The sequence below is a fragment of the Pongo abelii genome, chromosome 2, assembly GCF_028885655.2.
Source record: "Pongo abelii isolate AG06213 chromosome 2, NHGRI_mPonAbe1-v2.0_pri, whole genome shotgun sequence".
NCBI lineage: Eukaryota > Metazoa > Chordata > Mammalia > Primates > Hominidae > Pongo > Pongo abelii.
In genome coordinates, this window is record NC_085928.1 from 126,098,045 (window position 1) to 126,115,131 (window position 17,087).

Here is a 17,087-nt window from a genome sequence, read left to right on the forward strand (position 1 = left end):
TAATTATTCTCCACACCTATTTTGCAAAAGATACTTAAAGTTCAATTAGGTAATATGATGCTCAGTTATGGTTATTTCATAAAACTGAGCACAGTCTTTTAAAGTAGTAAATATGCAGTCATGACAAAATTAAATATTCATGAAATCAAGAGCGACTGGAAAGCTGAGGATATCGGAATATTAAAATTCATCATAGTTTTCACAATGTAAATCTTGTATGCATTTGTAAGGCAACCCGGTCGCATCTAGAGTGTGTTCAAATTCTAGTTCCTTGGTAAACTGTCATTTAAATAACAATATTGATTTTGGAAGATAAACAACAATTTTGATTCTTAGCTCAGTTTCAAAATGCAAAACAATTCTGAACATTTGCAAATCTGAACTTAAGTGAGCCTGTCTCCAAACACAGAACAGCAATTCAACGTGGTCCCGACATGTTTCCAGTATTTATTTAATCCACTAGTATCTTAGGAAAGCTCTAACAGAAACCAAGGCAACCTCTGTTAAGGGGCACTTCATGACACACAATTCCTTTCTAACTCCATTTTCCTGCACTCTTCCTTAAGTGAGCAAAAGTGAGAAAATAGATTGACTGACTCATTTGGTTCCAATAGTCTGATTTGTTGAGCCAACTTTTCCCCAATATTGCCAGCCAGTTTCAAAATATATTAACAAATATACAGTGTACACTTTATACAGATAAAACAAAGCAACATTAGCTTCCACAAAACTAAACTCCGAGTGTGTGAAGGAAGACTGCTCAGAGACAAAGCTGTAATAAACACACCCCACTAATACTACCAAGGCAGTATTTTCTATGCCATTTCCTCTACTTTACAATTTTCTCATCGGAAGAGACATCAGCACCAGAAAATAACATTCAAGCCATTTCTTACTAGAATCCAATTACCTGAAGAACTCCTCTTTCCACAGCAAGTAGCAGCTATCCCCTGGTCTACAATGACACAGCAGGGCTGCAGAAGATTTGTAGGGCTCGTCTGCTGCCAGACACTTGATCCCTGCCCTCCTAGAAGGAGGATGCCAGGTCAGGAGGAGGACCTCCAGCTTAGAGCGGGGTTAAGCAGGGCACTCCATTCTGCAAATGAGCCAAACTTTGCTCCCATTGTTATCTTTAGGTTGATGTCACCACCTTCCAAGGAGTCTCAGAAGCCACTTGTCAGCTCCTAAAGAAATGCTTCTCTTAGACCTATATCATCCAAATAAGCCTCAGTTATACTGCGTGGGCAAGCAAAGGTCTCATCACTGCTCTACTGAGGTGCTTTGCTTGCCCAGAGCATCACACCGCATGTATCAGAAGACTTTTCTCTGCACACACCGCTGAACACTGAAACCAGGACAGACTTCTGCACATACCCTCCAGTTCGGAAAGTCACTATCGCCCATGGATTCCCTTAAATCTTAAGCCTTCTTCACATCTGCCACCCCCACCCCCACACAAACCAGGGAAGGGGGTTGGGGAGCGGAGGGGTTAAAGTGACAGCCACGACAGCAACTCCTTCGTTTTGTTCAAAAGGTATCACAGCGCCAACACTGTGGACCTACCTTGCTCTCTCCTTTCTCGCCGTTGGGTCTCGTCTCGGGATCGTCGCTGTCCTCAGCGCCTGCACTCTCGCCGGGCAGTTCATCCTGAGCCAGCTGCTGCGGTGGCGGCTGGGGCTGGGGCGGCTGTGGCGGCGCCTGGCAGGCTCCGCCAGCCCCCTGGGAGCGGGGGATGGGCTCCGGGCGCGGAGAAACTCCCTCAACATCCATCTCCATCTTCCCATTCACTGGAGGGCAAGACAAAAGCGGAGTGGAGACTTGGCAGCGGCGCCCGGCAGCTACTCAGCTGCCCGTGGCACGCATGGCTCGCCGAAGAGGGGCAGCCTCCCGCGCGCCCTCCCTTCTGCCACCCTTCGCCCGCGCTCCCCGCAGCTCCGCTCGCCTGCTCGGCTCCGGCCCTGGCGGCGTCTGGGCCGGGGAGCGCGAGGAGCGGGTGGCCGCGTGTCCTTGGAGCGCTGGCCTTCAGGCGCCCCCGGCAGTCCCGCTAAGCAGAGCGCATCCCGGCGGCGGCGGCGGCGGCGCCTCCCAGCCGCGCTCCCAGCCTCAGGGCCGCTTGGGGACTTGCTCTCCAGCCCGGCCCACGCTCCTAGCCGCTTTCCAGCGTCTCTTGGGGCCCCTTGGCGTTTCTCCTCCCTACCAACCTTCTGAACAAAGTTGCTGGAAGAACCAACCTGGTCGCCGGGCTTTGCCCGGCGAAACTGGCAAGAATAGGGACTGTCAGGTGCAAGTGAAATCTACCTTCCCGCCCGCTGACCAAGCGCCGACCCTCAGCCTTACCCCCTCCCCAACGCAAAGGAGCCAAGGAAAGGAGGGATCTCCGACCTGTGCGAGGTGGTGGCGGCGAGGACTAGAAAGAGAGGAGCGTGCGGAGGGCTGGTGCGCCCACCCCCAACCCCAGGTGACCCCCGCCTCCGCGCTGGCCCTGGTCCCCTCCCTCTCCCGGCCGAGCGCGCCTCCGGGGTCAGTCCCTCCGGGCTGCGCGTGTGTGTATCCCAGAGCTCCGCTCCGGGGTCTGTTCCGCCGCTGGCGGCTCCGCGCCTCACAGCCCTGCACTAGAGAACTGGAGTAGAGAAGGAGAAACCAACGGCAAATTCCGGGCAGGAAGTCGACCTACCCTTGCCTCTGGCCAGGTCGCAGGTTAGAACCGGGAAGGGGTGGGGCCCCTCGGGGACAGCGAGGACGCGAGTCTCGCGGCGCGCCGGAGTTTGGCGTAAAGGTCGGCAGCAGAGGGTCGATGGGGTAGGAGGAAGGAGAAGCGAGAAGTCGCTGCCAGGCATTTACTGCAATGTGCCCGGGGCGGGCGCCAGCTGGGCGCCGTCTCTTTTTGGTGGTGAGTTCTGTGTTGGAAGAGCGTCCTCAGCAGGGCAGGGCTCCACCAGGAGGCTTCGGTAGTGACCCCAGGGCAGGCAGTGCGTTGCGTCTATAAATTTAAATAGAGATGGCGAGGGTAGACTTGGAAATTCTTAAATCAGGGTTCACCACTAGTCAGGTGAACAGGATGACTTCTCGATTTAACACCACTTGATCCTGGGTAGTAGCTTACAACTTCATGGGAACTGCCACTGCAACTCTGCACGTCCAGGAGGGACCTTCAAGCAGCTCTGGAGAGAAATGGCGGGTTATCAAGAACCTGTTCAATATTAAATAGAGCCCATTGTTCTGGGCTTTGAATTCCATAATGCTCCCAAATGGATCAGCAGATTAATGAACTATTCATGCGTTTCTTAGCAGAGGATGGCTTTTTTCCCCTAGCATATATCACAGATCACACTTGCTTGATGAAACTGGAAAATTGCATTGCTCATCCCATGAATGCTTTGCATTAACTTAAACACAACTTTTACATATCAAGACACACTGTCCCATAGATGCGGTTACACAAGAACACATCATTAGGTTGTATTCCTCAGTGCTGTCTTTTAATCTGACTCTGCATGTGTGACAGAAATTAATTGCCACTTTCATCAGTGTAGACAACCAATCTGGGTAATGCAATGTGAACAAGGTTTTGAAAAAGAAGAAAAAGTTTAGGGACCAAATTACCCATTCTCTTTCTCTTCAGATTTTCTAAAAATCACATTTCAAGTTCGTTTTCTAAATTGGGAATTGTTGAAAATAGAGTGAGCTCCTCCCCGGTACCTGGTAATAAACCAAGAATCATTATAGAACGTTTATAATGGTAAATTAGACTATATGTGTAATGTGCTTAGCAGAGTGTCTTTTTGCATAGCAAGCACCTAACATTGTTATACTGAGAACAGTAAGATGATATAAGTTCACACTGAGTGTTCATCTGAAGACCTTGATTTACAAAAAAGAAGCTACCAGTTTAAATTACCTTTATTTAAATTTCCTAAAAGATATTTGGTATTTTTAGAGAATGAAGCCCCTTCTGAAGACAGGAAGAAAGTCAATAATATTTTGTGCAATAAAGGTTTGAATTTGTCAGGTTTTTTTTTTTTTTTTTTTTTCCTACAGTGTAGCAATAAAAATCACATGTCAGTTCAGACAGCAGCAGGAATAGCTGACTGGTAAGTTATTATTCTTCCATGCTTGCTACTTCCAAAATACGTTTGTGAACTTCTTTCAAGGCTTAAATGAAGATTAAATCAAAATAAAGATACAATACTTCAATTATATTTGTTCTAAATTTAGACATGTCCTTTTAAAGATTCTTATTGTTAAATGCAAATATTTCTCCTTTCTTCTGCCCCTCTATTTTTGGGGGACAGTTTTTTTAAAGCATCTGTCACAAGTAAATATGGACTCGGAAAATATATTACATTTCAAAACTGTTGATTGCACCTAATTATGCATGTAAATTGCTACTTCAAGCATGAAGACAGCTTGCAACATTTTGAAAATTTTGCCCTACTAGTCATCTGAGGTATTTGTGTTACTATTTTGCAGTTGCCTTAAATGACTCTTCATTTCTCAATTAACTTTCCATTAATGATAGGTCTATGAATAATTTTGACCTTTGACGTTCTCTTCCCAAATGATTTAAATTAGTAAATCAGCACTTTCAACAACATTACCCTTCTTCCTATTTATACCAGACCTCTTGATTTTTCGAGTCACTGAAATGGGAGTTTACAAAAAGGTGTCCTGGGAGAGTAGTCACTCTTAACTCCTTGCTACTGAGTATGATCCATGAACCAGAAGCTTCCCAACATCTGGGAGTTTGTTAGAAATGCAAAGTCTTGGGCCCTACCCTAGACCTACTGAATCAGAATCTACATCTAACAAGTGATTCCTACCACATTTAAGTTTAAGAGCCAGTGCTCTGGCACATCACATGGTTGGTCTTTCTACATTATAATCGTCTATGGGCACTCATTATTTCCCTAAAATACTACCAAGAAAGGCTCACTAGGAAAACACAATTTAGCATCTTTTTTTTTAAGACATTATATTCCCCACCACCTCTCATCCTCCAGGATCTTAGTGATGCATAATGAAAAGTTTCATAAATTAAGAATTTATCAGCCGGGCACGGTGGCTCATGCCTGTAATCCCAGCACTTTGGGAGGCCGAGGCAGGTGAATCACCTGAGGTCAGGAGTTCTAGACCAGCCTAGCCAACGTGGTGAATCCCCGTCTCAACTAAAAAAATGCAAAACTTAGCCAGGCATGGTTAGCAGGTGCCTGCAATCCCAGCTGCTTCCGGGGGCCCCGGCAGGAGAATCGCTTGGACCTGGGAGGCGGAGGTTGCAGTGAGCCAAGATCACGCCATTGCACTCCATCCTGCGGAACAAGAGCGAGACTTCATCTCCAAAAAAAAAAAAAAAAAAGAATTTATCTATATTGTATCTCTGGTAATAAAAGCATACAGTTTTCTAAAATCAAAAGGCATTAACCTAAAAAGCACTTTGTCTTGAATAATAAACTTGATGAAAATATGTGGAACTAGTTTCTTAAAAACTTGGTTATTCTTGACTTTCTTTCTACTTGAGACTTGAAAGTCCACAGTTTCTTTCTGCTGGGATAACTAACGTCTTCGGTTGCAAGGCAAACAGAAGCTGACAAGTGCTTGTCTGTGCAGTGGCAATCTAATAAAGCTACAATAATTTGGAGTGAGTTTGGACCAAATTATGTGCCCCAATATTTTTAGGGACTATAAAAAATTATTACAAGAATTTCTTTAAATCACACAGATCAACAAATTGTTACTTTAAAAGGCTATCTAGTGTAGTACTTCTCACCTTTAATGTATATGAAGTCACCAGGAAAATGTTGTCAAAATGCAGGTTATGATTCAGCAGGTCTGGGTTTGGGTGTGAGAGTCTAAATTTCTAACATCCAGGTAAAGCCAGTGCTTCTAGTCCCCAGACCTAATAGGTTTGCTTTATTACCATTAATGTTTCTCAAGTTTTAATCATGGGAAACTTTTTAAAATCTTCAATGCCCAGACTACTAGGCCCCAGAAAAATTAAATCAGAATATCAGAATATTTGGGGTGGGATCTAAGCACAAGTAGTTTTTAAACCTCACCAGGTGATTACAACATGTAGCCAAGATTGAGAAACAGTGCTGTAAGTCTGTGAGTGATTCTCCAAGTGTGATTCCCAAACCAGCAGCAGTAGCACCTGGGAATTTGTTGGAAATGCACACTCTAGTGTCCATCCTAGACCTACCAAATCAGAAACTCTAGAGGTGAGATCCAGCAATCCATGTTTTCACAAGGCATGATTTTGATGCATACTCAAGTTCGAGATCCACTGCTATGATCAAAGATTCTCTGCTACTGCATGTGAGAATCACCTGGGGAGTGTTCAAAAAACACGATTTCCTCCCCCACAATCAATTAAATTAAAATGTCTGAGGGTGAAATCTAACATGTTAATGTTTAAAAGTTCCCCCAGGTGATTCCAATTGTGCAGACAAGGTTGAGAAGGATGTCTATAGACTGAATTTTTATGTATGCAAATCAGTGTTTCCATGGAGCAGCAGTTTCTTCTATGCTAGTTTAAAAAAAAAAGTTCTTAATCTGCAAAAATGGAGAACTAGAAAGGTAGAGTACTATCCCAATTATCATAGATTCAAATTAGTGTATTCAGTATTTTCCAATGAGCCATTTTTCCTTCTTGGTAACATGACAGCAGCTTCTGCTATCTCCAGCAGGACTTCGATGTGAAATGATTCAATTTTAAGTGGCTATGAGATGTACCCTGGCACCGGCCTGCAGTAATTAAAGATTCCTGTGTCAGATTGGTTAACCACCTTCAGGGATGTTGCTGTAAATCAAGTCTCTGCTATTAAGGGCTTTAGCACCTTGCTACCCAAAGTGCAATTCACAGATCATCACCTGGGTGCTCATCAGTATCACCTAGGAGCTGTTTATGAATGCTGACTCTCAGGCCCCACCCCAGACCTACTGAATCAGTGTCTGCACCTTAGGATCCCCATGTGATATGTATGCACATTTAAAGTTTGAGAAGCACAGCTATAGTGTATCCCTGTGATATACAAAAAGATATACCAGCCACTTAATCCTAACTGTTACATCTCTTGGCTCTTCGTGGATGTACTTCCATTCTGAGAACCTTGTGGAACTCTTATGCGTAAAGTTCCAATTGTAGAGGAATCTACAAGCATCCTTTCCTTTGTTTTAACCCTTCTAGGTTTAGCACCACTGTCCAGTAGAACTTTCTACAATGATAGAAATGGTCTTTATCTGTGCTCTTCAATAAGTAGCCACCAGCCACATGTGGCTATTGAACAAATGAATTGGCTAATATGACTGAGAAACTGAATTTTACTTTTATTTCATTTTAATTGATTTAAATTTAAATAGCCTTATGTGGTTATCGGCTCCACTATTGAACAGCACAGCTCAAGAGTAATCATCTTTCCTCTTGCTCAACCCTTATTCGAGTTCCCAGGTTGCACACCAGCCCCTCCTTCTCAGCTTTTGTATGTATTAATCCCCAGTGAATGCACCAGGAAGAAAAACATCTGCCTTTGCCACCTCATTTACATAATAAGTAACATTATGCTTATTATTTTGAATGAGAGAAGTTTAACTTGAATTAAATGCCACCAAAAGTTGTCAAAACCTTTTTCATAGTATTCATAATTGCCTAGCTTTAATTTTACAGCCTTTTCAAACATCAGCAGACATAGAATGCATTTGGAAACTGCTTTAAGAAAAAGAGACAAAAGACTGCAAATGGATTCAGAGTACAGGATACATAAAGACATCCCCCCCCCACCCCAAGCATCTTGTTGGTGTATAATGGAAAGTTGATTACATTGAGAGCATCTATGTTGAAAGTAAATATCAAAACTTGCAGATTACTCTCAAAATGGAAGGTGAAATGCCAAACAAAAGAGAGATCATACAGTTAACAGTACTAGAAGATAGCAAATGAAATTCAAAATAGAAATGTACTCAACACTTAGTCCGGATATTAAATATCTATGGAACCAATGGAATGAGATGGGATGGGATGGGGTGAGATCAGAGGAGAGGGGATAAAACAAAAACACTCATGATTTGAAAACAGAAACCAGCCCCCTCGAGCTTTCTCTTCTCTGGGATAAGAATAACAACAACCACACTTATAATTGCACTGCCTATCATTGCTTAAGTGTGCTCTGTACATTATCCCCTATAATCCTTTCAATAACCATGTAAGGTGGGTATGATCAGGAAAAAAATTATTCTGGAGATTTGGATTAGTATTTTAACTAACACACCTCAGGAAGGCAGAATAAAAATAAGCAAATCCCTACTAGAGAGGGAAGAGGATAGTGTTAAAATAAAGTCAGCCCTTTTCTTTGATTGAAAAGTGACATGCATCACTTCTAAGCTGAATTAGCCACAACCTGTCTTATAAAAGGAGGCTAACACTAGGAAAATATTTCATCAGGGTCTGTGCCTTGCCCAGCTGCTGATTTGGTACTGTGTGATTCAAAATTATTCCCACAAAGAAATGTGTAGCTAAGGGCAACAGCCTCACTTCTGCAGGATGGTCACTTCATAGCAACTGAAACCAATAAATAGACTGTTGTTGTTGTCCTCAGGAAAGAAACTCCAAGGGACTTCAGATAATATGATTTCAGGAGGCTGGCTGGGAGCTCAGACACCATTCAAAACATCTTGACTTTCATGAGGGCTTCTTAAGACCCACCTCACTCAGATGTCGTTTTCTCAAAAACGGAGGGCAAGTTTATTCATAATCCACATCAATCCAGTTGAAAAGGGAGGGAGCAGAGTGAGGATGAAAGAAGACAAAAATATTTACTCCTTCAGTGATGAACTAAGAGGGCCAAACTCGGTTCTGTGTTTCTACACCGTTGCTGACATCTTAATAAAATTAAGCCACAAACCCTAATAGTTGTCTTGAGCAATGTTTGGAAGATGCACCACCCTTTACTTGCTCAAACACACATGTTTCTTAACAGATGACTGAAATTTTACATGTAGTTTGGGGACATAAGAATTCCCAGGATTCGGAACTTTAATTTTGGGGTCACCCGAAAATGTTTCCAGACCTTTTCAGTTTGAAGAGCAGTCACATTCTGCCCAAGCAATATCAGAGCAATTCTGCCTTAGTGAGCTGAACCATTCGGCTTCCTGAATCTTGTGCAGAATGTCAGCTTTGCTGAGCTGGTTCTGACAATTAGTGCTTCTGAATGTTTAGGTGTGGTGCTCAGAAATGCAGTCCCTCTCCTATGATCTCCCGCATTTGATTATTTCTGTGCCCTTTACTTTGATTTGGGCCTCCCAGCTTGGAATCTTGGTTGCCATACTGGGATTTCTTTCTTTCTTTCTTTCTTTCTTTTTTTGAGACAGACTTTTGCTCTTGTTGCCCAGGCTGGAGTGCAATGGCGCGATCTCAGCTCACCACAACCTCCGCCTCCCAGGTTCAAGCGATTCTCCTGCCTCAGCCTCCCAAGTAGCTGGGATTACAGGCATGAGCCACCACGCCCAGCTAATTTTGTATTTTTAGTAGAGACAGGGTTACTGGGGATCTTTGTTGCATATTTACATTTACTGGGATGTTTGCTGGACAGTGGAGCCATAGAGATGAAGCATGTGTTAGTCTCTGCTTTGTAAACAACAGCAATATGGATACTTAAGGTATGCCACAAGATACTATGAGAGCACCAGAAAGAAAAAAGTCAGTACACACCCACTTACCCCAGGAGTTTCAGCAACCAGAGTGTTCTCCCTGTGTATCCCTTAGGAGTCTTAAAAAGGGAACCCAATAAATAACCAACCCAAGTTCTTAAGCTGAGAAATAAGGCCAAAGAATATCCAGGGCCAAAATATCACCTCTATTACTGATAACATCTAAGTTGGAGGATGTAGCTTGTATCTGTAGGCAAATGGTCTTCCTATTTATGAACACTAAGATCAGGCAGACAAATTCACCCAGTCACAAACAGTGTGGGCATGTGCCCTGCAGGCAGCTAGCTCCCAGAAAGAAAAAGGAGGAGGCCAGCAAACTCAGTCCATCTTTTCCCAAATTCACTAGGCAGACAAGAAACCTCTCCTGGGGCAGAGGGAGTGAAAGAGTTGAGAGAGGCCAGGGTTGCTGTGCTAGTTGAACTCCACACACATGGAAAGAAATAGATATGGGGAAGAAGTGTTATGCTTCCCAAGTGAATCCTGCTTCAATTTCAGCCCTGTATCCTATATCTCATGTCCCAATCCCCCTTGCCGACTGTTGTTTCCTGCGGTGGGGGAGAACTCTGGAACATACCATGGATAGCTCCATTTCCTGCCTCATGTATCCACTTACTGGCCCTATATGACTGCTCAGTCACCATCAGCTCTACCAGCCACACTTCCCTCAGTTGCAGAACTAACTACAACTACAACAACCTAGACATGGTTGGTCAGAATTAACATTCCTGGTACAAAGCTGTCAAGAATTAAAACTCCTGACCCGGCTCTCATTAGCATCATGCTCATATCTCCTGAGCAAACCAGAAATTTTACGAAGGTATAAAGCTTGCAGAGGAGGTGCTCTAGCAAGTGCCTTTTATCTTACAAGTGCCTAATAAATATTACATTTTCATAATTTGGCTTTTTAAACCACAAATTATCTTTCATATCCTCACGTAGTATGTTTTAGAAGGCCCACCTAATGCAGTGTCTTGTACATGGTGGGAGCTAAATAAATGTTTGAGAATGAATATTAAAAACCTTTTATGTGAATGACTTTGCATCTCATCTCAGAAAATTTAGTCTTCAAAAAAGTAAAACAAGAACAGTCTATTTGGAAACTAGGTTTTCACCATGGATTTACTATGATCACATGTTTGTGTCAATTTCACTGAACCATTGTAAGAAAGTGAGTAACTGCAACTTCACCCAGGTATCTTTTCTGAGTATCCATTTCCCTATTTGTGAAATAATGTGTAATGTCTTCAACTCAAAAACTGAGATTACAATAGTGGATATCTTCTGACTAGTTAATTGCACACTGAAAGTATCAAATAATCAAGTGAAGGTGGGAAACCTGTAGTTTTTAATGGTATGCTTTCATTTGCATCTCTTCTCCTATTTCTAGATATTGATCCCCTGGTCATTATGTTCTTTATCTGTACACTTTGCTTTCCATTTTGAAATCAGAGTATAACAAACATGTACAACTATGGCAAATAATTAGATGCAACATTTTGGAAAATGATAATTTAAATGTAAATACAAAACACATAAGAAAAAATAACCCACAGAGGCAGTAATAAACATAATAAATAATCCTCTAGGGAGAACCAGAAGACTGTGGATGATGAGTTAGAAGCTGCACCTGGATAAATTTCTAGAGAAAAGAGAAGGACTACTATACTGGAGAAATAGAAATTTTGGTGGGTGATACACACCTTTTTCATTTTTTTTTATTATTATTATTGTACTTTAAGTTTTAGGGTACATGTGCACAATGTGCAAGTTAGTTATATATGTGTACATGTGCCATGCTGGTGTGCTGCACCCATTAACTCGCCATTTAGCATTAGGTATATCTCCTAATGCTATCCCTCCCCCCTCCCCCCACCCCACAATAGTCCCCAGAGTGTGATGTTCCCCTTCCTGTATCCTTGTGTTCTCATTGTTCAATTCCCATCTATGAGTGAGAACATGCGGTGTTTGGTTTTTTGTCCTTGCGATAGTTTACTGAGAATGATGATATGTTATTCTAAAGGTATGTGAGAATATCAAAATATGAAAAAGGTGGAAATCACCTTTTTCATATTTTGATATTCTCACATACCTTAGAATAACATACATGCTTAGAAATTAAGACATACAGAGATGCCAACTGTTTGCTTCTTCTCACTATTCCCTCTCTTTTTACCCCTTAGTATTCAGGCTCCCAGCCCTCTGCTCTGTCGACACTGTTCTGTTGTGTGTCACTCATCACCTCTCCACTGCAGGAATCAATGCCTTTGTGGTTCCTTTATCTTCATTATCTGTCTGTCCCTTATTTCACTCAAATTTTATCAAAAAAAATTTCAATTAAGGACTTTCAGATTTTCTGAAGAAAAATTGAGTGAAATAATCAATCTTACACAGTCTTAATTCCTCCTCCTTTTCTGACTAATCCCTCATCAACTCTCATTTTTACTCTTTGTTCCCTATCCATCCCCAAGTGACCGGTTCTACTCCATGAATATTCTCTCTTGAGAGCTCACAAAACTTTAACTTTCTTGAAATAGCACTCGTTGTTAATCACCAGATAGATTAAACACACCACTAGGCATTTAATGTATAACATTTCTTTTATTTATCATAACAGCCTTATTGCAATAAGCATTGCTAGCTCCATTTTATGCCTGAGAAAAGTGAGGTTCTGACAGTATAAATAGGATGCCTAAAGCCACAATCCTGGTAATAGCAGAACCAGGCATTTGAATTCAGGCCTCTCAGACACAAATTTCATGATCCTTTCCACCCATATATGTCAATGATCTCTTGCTATATAACAAATTACCCCTAGAACTTAATACTCTAAAATAATAAAAATTGTTTATGATGCTCACACAACTTCAATTCAGACAAAGCTTGGTAGATGTGACATGCCTCAGCTCTATTCCACATCAGCTGGAGCAGCTCCAGTAGGGGCTGAAAGCTCCACATTGAAGATGGCTCACTCATGTGGCTGGCAACTTGGTATTAGCTGTTGGCTGGGGCTCAAGGGCTGTGGGCCAGGGGCCTCTGTTCCTCTTCACATAAGCTTACCAAAGGCCGCTTGGGCTTCATCACAACATGGTGGCTGTGTTCTCGGAGCAAAGAATCTACTAGAACAAGGCAGAAAGCTACCAGAACAAGGCCATTTCTTCTATACACTGTTGATCAAGGCAAACACAAAGGCCTACCCAGGTTCAAGGGGAGAGGACATAGTCTCCATCTCTTGATATGGAAGTAGTAAAGTACTAAAAGAGCATGTAGGATAAGAGAAAACCCTGTTGCAGCAATATATGGAAAAAACAGGCTGCTACATGATGATTCCTCTATAAATCCCATCTATGAAGATGACTTTCAAATTTATCTGTAAGCCCTGACATCTCTTCTGAGGCCAGTTCCATACTTCTGATTGTCTATTAGAATTTTTCAAAAACAAAATTCACAAAGCTCTTTATTAAAACCAGGTTTTATCCAATTCTTTGTTATTGATATTAACAGCACAATTCTTCCTAATCATCAAAGCTGAACAGCTCACATGCAGTTTTGACTCTTGTTTCTAGCTCCCCACATCCAAACAGTTGCTGAAACCTATTAATTGTGTTTAATTAAACAATTATTGATTTATTTATTTTAAAAAACGGTATTGAGTACTTACTATGTATCTGGCCCTGAAATGGTTAATGTTAGTTATTAGTGATGGAGATAGCATAGTACACCCACACACATATCTATGAAAATATATATACATATATTGTATGTACACACACACATAATGTCTTTGCTCTTGAGTAGTTTGCAGACTTATGTAGAAAGAATAGACAAATCAACAAAATGTTAAAATTGTTATTATAAGTATTATACTCTAAGTAAACTCATGATGCCGAGGTTGCAGAGGAAAGAAACACTAACCTAGGTTTGGGGTGAGTGAAAGGTAACGAGAGAGGGCCGGAGAAGAAAGTGAACCCTAATCTGATTTTAAAGGAAGAGCAAGAGTTTTATTTCATCTGAGCTCACACTTTACAAACAAATCAAAACAAAACAGTATGCCGTTTTGCTCAGGATGACTTGAAGTTGGTTGGCCAAGAGATAGTTTCTGAACCATTGAATGATAACCAAAGCTAAACCTCTGTACAAATATATATAGACTCTTAATAAATGGGTCTAACTTCTAGAAAGTGAATTAATTTAATAATAATCAGTATCACTGAGCACTGAGGTACTTGAAACTCAATGTAGAGAGATTTTTAAAAATTGCTTTTTAAACAAGAAGGAAAGAAGCCTTTCACAGACTAGTGTGCTGGTATTTTGCCAGGTTGCTCCTAGATCCATTTCTCATTGTTTGTTGTGTTCCCTGCTCTGCTCTGTGTCACAGGAAACTACATATCTGGGCTCTTTTGCTAACTGATCTCTGGGTAGTTTCAGTCCATAGGAGGTACTGGTAGAAGATGGCAGGGTGTAAGGAGGGAAGACGCTAGGGTATTTATTCCCCTCTCTCCTGCCTCAGCTGCATCCAGCAGCAGCTACATCTCCTCTGTGGCTCCAGCTTTTGCCAGACAGACAGACCCTCCTTCAGTTGCCCTAGGTCTCGCTGGGCAGTAGCCCCACACACCCCCACCACTGTGGTTTTAGTTACCACTATGTGGCCCCAGATTCCAGGACCAGGTAATACACCTTCCTCTCTGTGGAATTCTAGCCCTAGGGGTGGGAACAGCCTCCTGCTTTTGCTAACCTCTGGATGAATTCATCATCTTCTGCTGGCCATCCCATGTGTGATTGAATCTATCACACTCTCTTCCATTTGAAAGGCTAGAGTGGTAACTGGTTTCCTGAATGAACTCTGACTGGTAATAGCTCATTTTAAAATTATTTTTAAGTGTGGTAAAATACACATAGAGAATTTTCCATCTTAACCATTTTAGGTATACAAGTCAATAGCGTTAAATACATTCACATTGCTGTGCAACCACCGCCACTATCCGTCTCTGGAGTTCTTCTCATTTGCAAACCTGCAACTCTGTACCCATTGACAATAACTCCCTGTTCCCCTCAAACCCTGCCCCTGGCAACCACCCTTCTGCTTTCTGTCTTTAGGAATCTGACTATTCTAGGTACTTCATATGCGTGAAATCATACAGTATTTATCCTTTCCTGACAGGCTTGTTTTACTTAACATAATGTCCTCAAGGTTCATTCATTTCATAGAATGTGTCAGAATTTTATATCGTTTTAAGAATGAATAATACTCCATTGTTATATATATATATGTGTGTGTGTGTGTGTATATATACACATATATACACACACAACATTTTGTTTATCCACTCACCACAGATGGCCATTTATGTTGCTTTCACCTTTTGGCTACTGTAAATAATGCTGTCATGAACATTCACGTAGGAATATCTCTTTGAGTTCCTGCTTTCAGTGCTTTTGGGTATATACATGGAAGTGGAATTGCTGGATCACATGGTAATTCCTATTTTTAATTTTTGGAGGAACTACTGTACTGTTTTCCAAGCAGCTATAGCATTTTACATTCCCACCAACAGTGTAAAAGAGTTACAATTTCTATGGCTGCATAGTATTCCATGGTGTATATGTGCCACATTTTCTTAATCCAGTCTATCATTGTTGGACATTTGGGTTGGTTCCAAGTCTTTGCTATTGTGAATAATGCTGCAATAAACATACGTGTGCATGTGTCTTTATAGCAGCATGATTTATCATCCTTTGGGTATATACCCAGTAATGGGATGGCTGGGTCAAATGGAATTTCTAGTTCTAGATCCCTGAGGAATCGCCACACTGACTTCCACAAGGGTTGAACTAGTTTACAGTCCCACCAACTATGCAGCCATAAAAAATGATGAGTTCGTGTCCTTTGTAGGGACATGGATGAAATTGGAAATCATCATTCTCAGTAAACTATAGCAAGAACAAAAAACCAAACACCGCATATTCTCACTCATAGGTGGGAACTGAACAATGAAAACACATGGACACAGGAAGGGGAACATCAGACTTCAGGGACTGTTGTGGGGTGGGGGGAGGGGGGAGGGATAGCATTGGGAGATATACCTAATGCTAGATGACGAGTTGGTGGGTGCAGCGCACCAGCATGGCACATGTATACATATGTAACTTACCTGCACGTTGCGCACATGTACCATAGAGCCTAAAGTATAATAATAATAATAGTAATAATAATAAAAAATAAAAAATAAAATAAAATAAATAAATAAATAAATAAAAAATAAAAAAAAGAAACCAAAAAAAATAAAAAAGAAAAAAGAAAAATAATGAAAAAAAAAAAAAAAAGAGTTACAATTTCTCTGTATCCTTTCCAACATTTATTTTCTGTCTGTTTTACAGTAGCCATTCAAGTGGGTATGAGGTAGTATCACATTGTGTTTTTTAATTCACTTTAATGCCAGAATAGTATCTTAGAGTGGTAAAAAATTTTTGTTTCAACTATGTCTTCTATTCATATGGTAAGCAGTAGGCAGGATTTCTGGCATTAAGTTTATTCCTGCTCCATGTTTCCATGACAAATTTAAATAAGAGCCTTACCAGCACCCAACAACTGAGGCCCAGTGAGGATTTCAGAGTAAGACATGCCTTCTTCAAATCCCACTTCAGCCACTCGCTCTATGACCTTGGACAATTTATCCACCCTCTTTCTCATCTCAGTTTTCTCATCTATCACTTTGTGAATAATAATCCATGCCTTGCATAGCTAGAATAATATTTTCCCTTCATATTTACTTACATTCCAGATTCTTAGTTTTAAATATTTGATGCTTCACATCTTGCTACCTTGTTTAGATAGTGAAAACTTCATATGCTTTTGTTGATACAGTATCAATAAAAATAACTGAAAATGTGCACATGTTGCTTTCCCTCCTGGCTAAGACTGCAAAAAGTAGCTAATTAAGAGTCCAAGTCCCTGATGTCTGATGAATATGATTTTAAATTCTAACTCCACTACCAGTGTATGTATGACTTTGGAAAGTCACCTAAATTATTTAATTTCTCTGAACCTCAATTTCCCCACCTGTAAAACGGGGATAATAACATTTCCTACACCTTTGGGTTGTTGTGGAGATTAAATAATGTAATTACATAAAGCTCTCATCACATTTATAAATATCTACTAGGTATTATTAGACTCTATTCGAACTGCAAATTTAAAATTTAATAGACCCACTGTTAAAAGATGCATTGAAATATTTTCATATCATGCAGGGGATTTTAGTTTGGGGTTATTTGAGGACACGCTAATAAAGACTATTTCTACCCCAATTTTCAGCTCTTACTTGGGTGTCTGAAACTCCAGGGTGCATAGTAACTTTGTATCAGTTAGGTAACTGCCTGTATGAGTTGGA

At 41.2% G+C, this 17,087-nt stretch overlaps 1 protein-coding gene across 1 annotated transcript; it reads left to right on the forward strand.

Annotated features, from left to right (window-relative positions):
* The first annotated feature begins 1,732 nt into the window (after nucleotides 1–1,732).
* LOC134761088 (uncharacterized) lies at nucleotides 1,733–2,629 on the forward strand. Its single transcript, XM_063722426.1, has one exon. It carries the CDS (start codon nucleotides 1,733–1,735, stop codon nucleotides 2,627–2,629), a length of 897 nt encoding a protein of 298 aa, XP_063578496.1.
* The last annotated feature ends 14,458 nt before the right edge of the window (nucleotides 2,630–17,087 follow it).